This window comes from Aotus nancymaae, unplaced genomic scaffold, assembly GCF_030222135.1.
Source record: "Aotus nancymaae isolate 86718 unplaced genomic scaffold, 86718_ANA_hifiasm-v0.15.2.pri h1tg000059l, whole genome shotgun sequence".
Classification (NCBI taxonomy): Eukaryota; Metazoa; Chordata; class Mammalia; order Primates; family Aotidae; genus Aotus; species Aotus nancymaae.
In genome coordinates this window covers 4709824-4717184 of record NW_026988473.1, presented here as the reverse complement: position 1 = coordinate 4717184, position 7361 = coordinate 4709824, and the positions used below count along the sequence as shown (strand labels likewise).

General features: G+C 59.5%; 2 protein-coding genes across 3 annotated transcripts; one reads left to right on the top strand and one right to left on the bottom strand.

Annotated features, from left to right (window-relative positions):
• Positions 1 to 555: 555 nt before the first annotated feature.
• Positions 556 to 4321, top strand: TM7SF2 (transmembrane 7 superfamily member 2). Of its 2 annotated transcripts, XM_012463007.2 has the most exons (9): positions 556 to 752; positions 852 to 906; positions 1245 to 1439; positions 1518 to 1621; positions 2796 to 2915; positions 2999 to 3167; positions 3402 to 3482; positions 3566 to 3688; positions 3980 to 4321. In XM_012463007.2, exons 1-9 carry the CDS (start codon positions 570 to 572, stop codon positions 4138 to 4140), a joined length of 1191 nt encoding a protein of 396 aa, XP_012318430.1. In that variant the 5' UTR covers positions 556 to 569; the 3' UTR covers positions 4141 to 4321. The 2 variants fall into 2 exon arrangements, with proteins under 2 accessions (XP_012318430.1, XP_064220822.1); XM_064364752.1 differs by lacking the exon at positions 556 to 752 and having other exon boundaries at positions 852 to 1439; positions 2796 to 2891.
• A 178-nt stretch (positions 4322 to 4499) lies between these two features.
• ZNHIT2 (zinc finger HIT-type containing 2) lies at positions 4500 to 5796 on the bottom strand. The gene has a single exon (XM_012463006.2). It carries the CDS (start codon positions 5746 to 5748, stop codon positions 4537 to 4539), a length of 1212 nt encoding a protein of 403 aa, XP_012318429.1. The 5' UTR covers positions 5749 to 5796; the 3' UTR covers positions 4500 to 4536.
• Positions 5797 to 7361: the final 1565 nt, after the last annotated feature.

The window sequence follows — 7361 nt, the reverse complement described above, 5'->3', positions numbered from 1 at the left end:
TGGGAAATGGGGCGGGCTGTGTTTCCTTGACCGACTATCGTGAGCGCCCCCTCTCCAGCGGAGCGGAGACCATGGCCCCCCCTCAGGGCCCCCGGGCCCCACTGGAATTCGGTGGCCCCATGGGTAATGGGGCAGAGAGAGGGGACCTGGGGCAAAGGCTGAGCGAAGGAGAGCTGGAGGGGATGAACTAAGAGCGGGGGTGGGATCTGAGGATGGAAGGCCTGTGGGTGTCGGAGGCAGAGGGAGCCGGGGGTTTGCAGCGAAGAGTGTCTGGAGAACGAGAGCTGAGGAGGGGCCGGTTCTGGGGGCTGCAGGGCGGGGATTTATGCGATCTACTGGGAGCAGAAGGAGGGTCTTCGAGGTGGGCAGGGGACCAAGATGGAAGCCTGGGAAGGGAACCGGGAGGCAGCGGGGAGCCTGGGGGTCGAGGGCTGAGAACGGGATGCGGAGGCCGGCGCTGGGTATGTCTGGGAGACCCCGCAGAGACGTCAGGGCGCCTGTGGGAGCTAGCGGGGGGCTGGGGACGGACGCTGGACGTGATGGTCCTTCCCGCAGGCGCCGCGGCGCTGATGCTGCTGCTGCCCGCCACCGTGTTCCACCTGCTCCTGGCGGCCCGCTCGGGCCCCGCGCGCCTCCTGGGCCCACCCGCGTCCCTGCCAGGGCTCGGGGCGCTGTGGAGCCCACGGGCGCTGCTGCTGTGGCTCGTCTGGCTCGGCCTGCAGGCGGCGCTCTACCTACTGCCGGCGCGCAAGGTGCGGGCCCCGCTCGCGGACGCGCGGGGGAGGGAAGCGGAGGGGCTGGGCAAGGGAGAGGACGCCCCGGGCCTTATCAGAGCCTCCTTGGACCTGCAGGTGGCTAAGGGGCTGGAACTGAAGGACAAGAGTCGCCTGCGCTATCCCATTAACGGTGCCTGGGGAACGGGCCCTCGCGCTGGAATTGAGCGGCCGGGGGTGGAGCTCCAGGCCTAGCGGGGAGGTCCACGGAGATTGGCCCCCCACCCCAGGCCCGTTTGTGTGCCTCTGTTACCTCCAGGACAGACCCGGGGACTCTCCCTAAGCCCCTCCACCCCATTTACAGCTACTCTGCGCCTAGCAGTGGCTGGGGTGATCCTCTGAAGGCCAGGGTGGCAGCCTGATGCTTGGTGCAGGGTCTGTGGCCCCCCTGAGTTTTGGGCTCTGTGTGTGTTTGCGGGGTGGGGATGTGGAGGTGCGCAGCCCCCGGGCTCACTGTGCGCTGTGGTTCAGGCTTCCAGGCCCTGGTGCTGACCGCCCTGTTGGTGGGGCTGGGGATGTCAGCGGGGCTGCCTCTGGGGGCGCTCCCGGAAATGCTCCTGCCCTTGGCGTTTGTCGCCACCCTCACCGCTTTCATCTTCAGCCTCTTTCTCTACTTGAAGGCGCTGGTAGCCCCAGTCTCGGCCCTGGCACCTGGGGGGAACTCAGGTGAGAGGGGTGCTAGGGGGTGGAGATGGAGGCAGATGGGGGCGTCTGCCTGTACCTTCACTCTCTAATATTCTCTAGGCAATCCGATTTACGACTTTTTTCTGGGACGGGAGCTCAACCCTCGTATCTGTTCCTTCGACTTCAAATATTTCTGTGAACTGCGGCCTGGCCTCATCGGCTGGGTATGCTGGACTTGACTGAGCTGGCCTCAGGCCGGGGGAGGGTTAGGGTGGGTGAGCAGTGCTTGGGCAGGGCAGGGCCAAAACTGTGCAGATGCGAATCATTAATCATACATATTTCACAAACATTTGTTAAATCCACCTGTGCCCTAGGCCCTGCTCTAGGTACTGGGAGACAAAAATAGAGGCAAGAAAAACATCTTTGTCAAAGAGAGCCTACATTTTAGTGGGAAAGATAGACAAAAAATAAGTAAAATATATATAGCATGTGAGGGATGACATTAGGAGAGCATGTGCAATTCTCAACAGCAGTCAAGCAAAGAATCTACTTCCAGGGAGTGATGGCGTGCTGCTTGATGGTCAAGGCAGTGCAGAACCTGAACTTGATCGCTGGGTTTAGCAACCTACCCGTCACTGGTGGCCTTGATAACATTCCAACTGTGTGCTCTGGTTATAGTCACCCATGCTGGACTGTGGCCAAGATTACCCAAAGGGACTCTTGGGCAAGGCCTCTCCTGTCACCCTGGAAATTCTCTTACCTGAAACAAGAGTGCCAAGTGCCCACCTTGGAGCTGGGCCCTGGCCTGACCACAGGCACATCTGACGCCCTTTCCTCATCTGTGAAATGGGATAACATTTAAGCTTTCTCCTAAGATTACTGGAAGATTAGAAGAGGTAACCTTCATGACAGAACAGAGCTCAGTGTAAAATGCAGGCGCCCAGCACAGGCTTGCTCCGGCTAGCCAGCACTGAGCATGTACCACGTGCCAGGCACACTCTGGAGTGCTTCAAACACAATGATGCCATTGAGTCATGACAGGCCCATGATTATCCCCATTTTTCACACAGGGGTACGGAAAGTAGGCTGTGGAGAGGGTAAGCAACCTGCCCAAGTGGTGATGCTGAGATTCCAAACCAGGTCTGTTTGAGCTCTGGAGCCTGAGCCCCCAACTGCTCCCTGGGCTGCTCCCCGAAAGAGCTCAGGACAGACAAGGCAAGAAGAAGCAGGCTGCAAGCATCTCCTGGTCCACAGTCTCTGTCCTGGGTCCAGGGCCTGGATCCACTCAACAAAGGGCTGGAGTGTAACTGTGACAGCTGAGAAGGGCAGAGGCTGGCCACTGCTTTACCCAGGGTTGCCACCTCTGTGGAGATGATTGCCCTGTTCCCTCTCCCCCAGGTCCTCATCAACCTGGCCCTGTTGGTGAAGGAGGCAGAGCTTCGAGGCAGTCCCTCACTGGCCATGTGGCTGGTCAATGGCTTCCAGTTACTCTATGTGGGTGATGCCCTCTGGCACGAGGTGAGGCTGGACTGGACAAGGGAGGGTGTGTAAGGGCCACATGGGGACTAAGCCAGCATGTTTGGGTCCTATCTACCCTGCAGGAGGCTGTCCTTACCACCATGGACATCACACATGATGGGTTTGGCTTCATGCTGGCATTTGGGGACATAGCTTGGGTACCCTTCACCTACAGCCTGCAGGCCCAGTTTCTGCTGCACCACCCACAGCCCCTGGGGTTGCCCATGGCCGCTATCATCTGCCTCATCAATGGTCAGTCAGGAAGGGGCAGCAGGCTGGGCCCATCTGTCCCCTCTCCCGTTCATTCATGTGCTGTTTAGGCAGCACCACCACAGAGATGCTAACCCCCAGGTCCTCTCTAAAGCCAGGGGCGGGGTCCTGGGTGTCCAGGCAGAGTCTGGGCTACAGACGGGTTGGGAAGATGGTCAGGGAAGGCAGGAGGCTGCAACCCTTGACCCTGACCACCAGCTCACACTCTCTCACCAGCTATTGGTTACTACATCTTCCGTGGGGCGAATTCCCAGAAAAACACTTTCCGAAAGAATCCTTCTGACCCCAGAGTGGCTGGTGAGCTGGGTCTCTAGGGTGACATGGGTGAGGTGGGGCAGCTGGGCTTCCTGGGAACTCCCTACCCTGCTGTCTTTCCCCAGGGCTTGAGACCATCTCTACAGCCACAGGGCGGCAGCTGCTGGTGTCTGGGTGGTGGGGTATGGTCCGCCACCCCAACTACCTTGGAGACCTCATCATGGCTCTGGCTTGGTCCTTACCCTGCGGTGAGTGGCCCACATGGATATGGGCAGGGACATGTGAGGGAAGAGGCGGCTGAGTGACCACAGGATGCCTAGTTTGGGTATACGTTGGTGAGAGAGCACTGGGGATGGACCCAGTGTGTGGCTGGGGCACACCTCTGTGCCAACCTAGTACCATTTGCCTTGCTGCAGACCCCGGAGCTTTCACTGCTGAGCCCTGATGCCCACATGAGCCATTAGGGGTGGAAACGTTTGTGAACCGAGGGGTGGGGGTAGGGGGCTGGCAGGGTGGTCACAGAGCCTCCCTCCCTGCAGGGGTGTCACACCTGCTGCCCTACTTCTACGTCCTTTACTTCACCGCGCTGCTAGTGCACCGTGAGGCCCGGGATGAGCGGCAGTGCCTGCAGAAGTACGGTCTGGCCTGGCAGGAATACTGCCGACGTGTGCCTTACCGCATCATGCCCTACATCTACTGAAGCGGCTCCACCACCCCAGGTGGGGGCCTGTGCCCACTCATCCACCAGCACACCCAGGACCAGGAGCCTGGGCACACTCGGGACTCAGGGGCTTGCACCCCACCCAGCCCTGAGGATGAACAGCCTCAGAGAAGAGGTGGTTCAGAGCAAGGAAAAAATGAAACAAGTGACCAAAATCGGAGCTGCTCTTCCTCCTTTGGATAAACACTGGGAACCCTTGGTGCACTTCTCTGCCATTCTGGGGCTAGGGTGTTTAGGACTGGCTGGGTCAGCACTGATCAGGGAGAAGCTGAGCAATGGCTGGTGGGCCCAGTGGGTCAACAGCTGTCCCTCAGAAACAGGTACTGTCAACAGGGCTGACCAGTCACAGCTTTATTAATGACAAGGGTCCCCAGTTCAGCCAGGAAGCTCCTCGATGAGAGTCCTTGGGGCAGGTGGCACGGAGCCTCCCCAAAGCCGCTCCAGCTCCCCAGTGAGGGCAGCCACCTCCTGCGCTGCCACAGCATGGGCTTGGTGAGCCCTGGCGCAGTCTAGAGCCAGCGGTGTGAGGGCTGCCTCATTTTCGTTGGTCCAGGCCAGGAGGAACTGGCACTTCTTCCGGGCCCGGTAAAGGTGATCTCGCTCTTCTCTAGCCACAGCCTGTTTCCGGGCACGGCCCAGGGTCTGCGCCAGGTGTCCCAGTGCTGCCAGCGTGTAGCCTTTCTGGTTGGCCAGGCCCTCTCCCAGCAGGATGCGGGCGACCTCGTGCATAGCCCCTCGTGTGCCCAGGGGCCCAGGCGGGTGCTCGCCCGCTTCCAGAACGTGGGCTGCGGCCTGCAGGGCTTCTTCTGCAGAGGCGAAGACTTGCTGGGCACCCAGGGCTCCGGAAACGCCGAGCAGTGTGGCACAGAAATCAGAGAGCAGTGCGTCGTCACCGCCGTGATACAGGGCAAGAGTGTGCGCGTAGGAGAACAGCACGTTGGGCAGCTGGAAGCGCACGAGCGGCGAGACTGGGCCGCGGCTCAGGCTGACGAGCGCGGGGATGCGGGTGGGCACGGCGGGCATAACGGCCCCCGGGGCATGTCCAAGAACCCGCTCGGCGGCCACAGGCTCCGCGGCGGAGGCAACTTTCACGGATTCCCGCGAGGTCCTGGTAGGGGCGGGCTCCAACCCCGCGGCATCACTGCCCGGGGCATCATCCAGCTCCTCTAGGAGCGGCGGTATGGATTCGCTGTTCCACCACCACGGCCGCCATGGAGGCAGCAGCCGCCCGGCCTCACCGCGGCTCAGCAGCCGCTCGAAGGCTGCTTTTTCGGCCGGTGCCAGCCGCTCCCAGAGTCCCGAGAGGCCGCCGGGCGCCGCGGCGGGCCTGAGGCCTGCTTCCCCGGGCTCGTCCTCGGTTTCGCGTTGCTGACGCAGCCGGCGTAGGGCGCTCGCCAGGCGGCTGGGCGAGGCGCTGCGGCCGCGGAGCTCTCCCAGCACCTGGTCACGGTAGAAGTTTTCTGCGCAGATGCCATGCGTCCGGTAGCAGCGCAGCGAGCAGTACGGCGCATTACAGCGAGGGCAGGTGTAACGCGCGGGTTGGCCCTCCCCCGCCGGGCAGAAGTCACAGGGCCCGGCCGGCTCCATAGAATCTGGTGCCACGACCTACCTGCAAATGGAAGCCGGCGGTAGTTCGAAACTTCCGGGACTTCTCTGATTACTTCCGGTTCACCGCGGGGCCGACGGCGCGCTTTGGTTTCTCAAAGCTCCCAAGGATTCTCGGCAATTTCCGCCCACGCCCGGAAGCCGAACCCCACCCCTTTCCCAAGCAGGGCGAGGGCGGGCCCAGAAACCGGGAGTCAGGTACGAGCCCCGCCCTGTACGATGACGCAAGGAGCGGAAAAATAGGTCTGACCAGCGGTCCGCCGGTGCCACGTTGCCCCCTAGTGGTCACACCAAAACGTAGTCCGATAGTCTAAACAGAAAACCCTCTTTTTAGGACTATAATGAGCTATGGCAGAAATCCATTTGCGAAGCACCTACCGTGGGCCACTAATTGTGTGAAGCCTACGGGAGGTGATGCATCCCTGCGCTGGAGAAGCAGCCATTCCACTTGGGGACACAAATAAAAGGGCAGTTGGAGCCGGGCGCGGTGGCTCAGGCCTGTAATACCAGCACTTTGGGAGGCCGAGGCAGGCAGTTCACCCGAGGTCAGGAGTTTGAGACCAGTCTGACCAACATGAAGAAACCCTGTCTTTACTAAAAATACAAATATTAGCTGGGCGTGGGGGGCGGGTGCCTGTAGTCCCAGCTACTCAGGAGACAGGGGAATAACTTGAACCCAGGAGGCTGAGGTTGCAGTGAGCCAAGACCGTGCCACTGCACTCCAGCCTGGGAGCCTGGGCCAGAGAGAGAAACTCCACTTAAAAAAAAAAAAAGAAGGCAGTTGGGGCCTCCTAGCCTACATAGCCTGGGTGTGTTTGCCCTGTTCGGCAGAAAACGGTATTTAAGAAATATCTGAGCTCCTATTTTTTTCCTCCAAACCGCCTTTTCATTAAATACTACTATTCATCCATCTTTATTAATGCAGGCCCCATTCTAGGTGCCAAGAACACAACACAGATCAAAGGGAGTGGGGCGGCGGGGGGGGGGGGGGGTCCCTGTCCTAATAGAGCTGTCTTGTGGTGGAGTGGGGTTGTGACAAACCAAACTGTGACCACGTTCTTTGCATTCCCACTACTACTGGTGGTCTAAGCTTCCTGCCCCTTCACCTGGATGACATTAAGTGTTTTTCCTTTCTTGCCAGCCCTCCAGAAAAACCTGCCAGAGAAATCAGATCATATCCATCTCTTACTCAAAACCCTTCTGTGACCCTCTATTGCACTTGAACTCAAACCCAAACTCCTCTCCACGGCTAACAAGGTGTTGCAGGATCTGCTACCCATCCCTAGACATCACCTCTTCCCCAGTTTTCATACAGTCCTTTTGGCTTGAAATATTCCCCTACCTGATCACTTGATTGGTTCATCTCAGGTCTCACACATGTCATTTAAACAGGCCCTCTAGGCTGGGCACAATGGCTGATGCCCATAATCTCAACACTTTGGGAAGCCAAGGTGAGGGGGTTCAACACCCAGTTCAAGACCAGCCTAGGCAACATAGCAAAACGCTGTCTCTACAAAATGTACAAACAATTAGCCAGGTGTGGTGGTGCATACCTGTAGTCCTCAGCTACTTGGGAGGCTGAGGTGGGAGGATCA

Coding starts and splice junctions, on each gene's coding strand:
- TM7SF2 (XM_012463007.2), top strand. CDS start 570: ATGCTGCTGCTGCCCGCCACCGTGTTCCACCTGCTCCTGGCGGCCCGC. Junction 1,622..2,795: donor GGCCTGGCCTCATCGGCTGG/GTATGCTGGACT, acceptor CCTCTCCCCCAG/GTCCTCATCAACCTGGCCCT. Junction 3,689..3,979: donor GGCTTGGTCCTTACCCTGCG/GTGAGTGGCCCA, acceptor CCCTCCCTGCAG/GGGTGTCACACCTGCTGCCC.
- ZNHIT2 (XM_012463006.2), bottom strand. CDS start 5,748: ATGGAGCCGGCCGGGCCCTGTGACTTCTGCCCGGCGGGGGAGGGCCAA.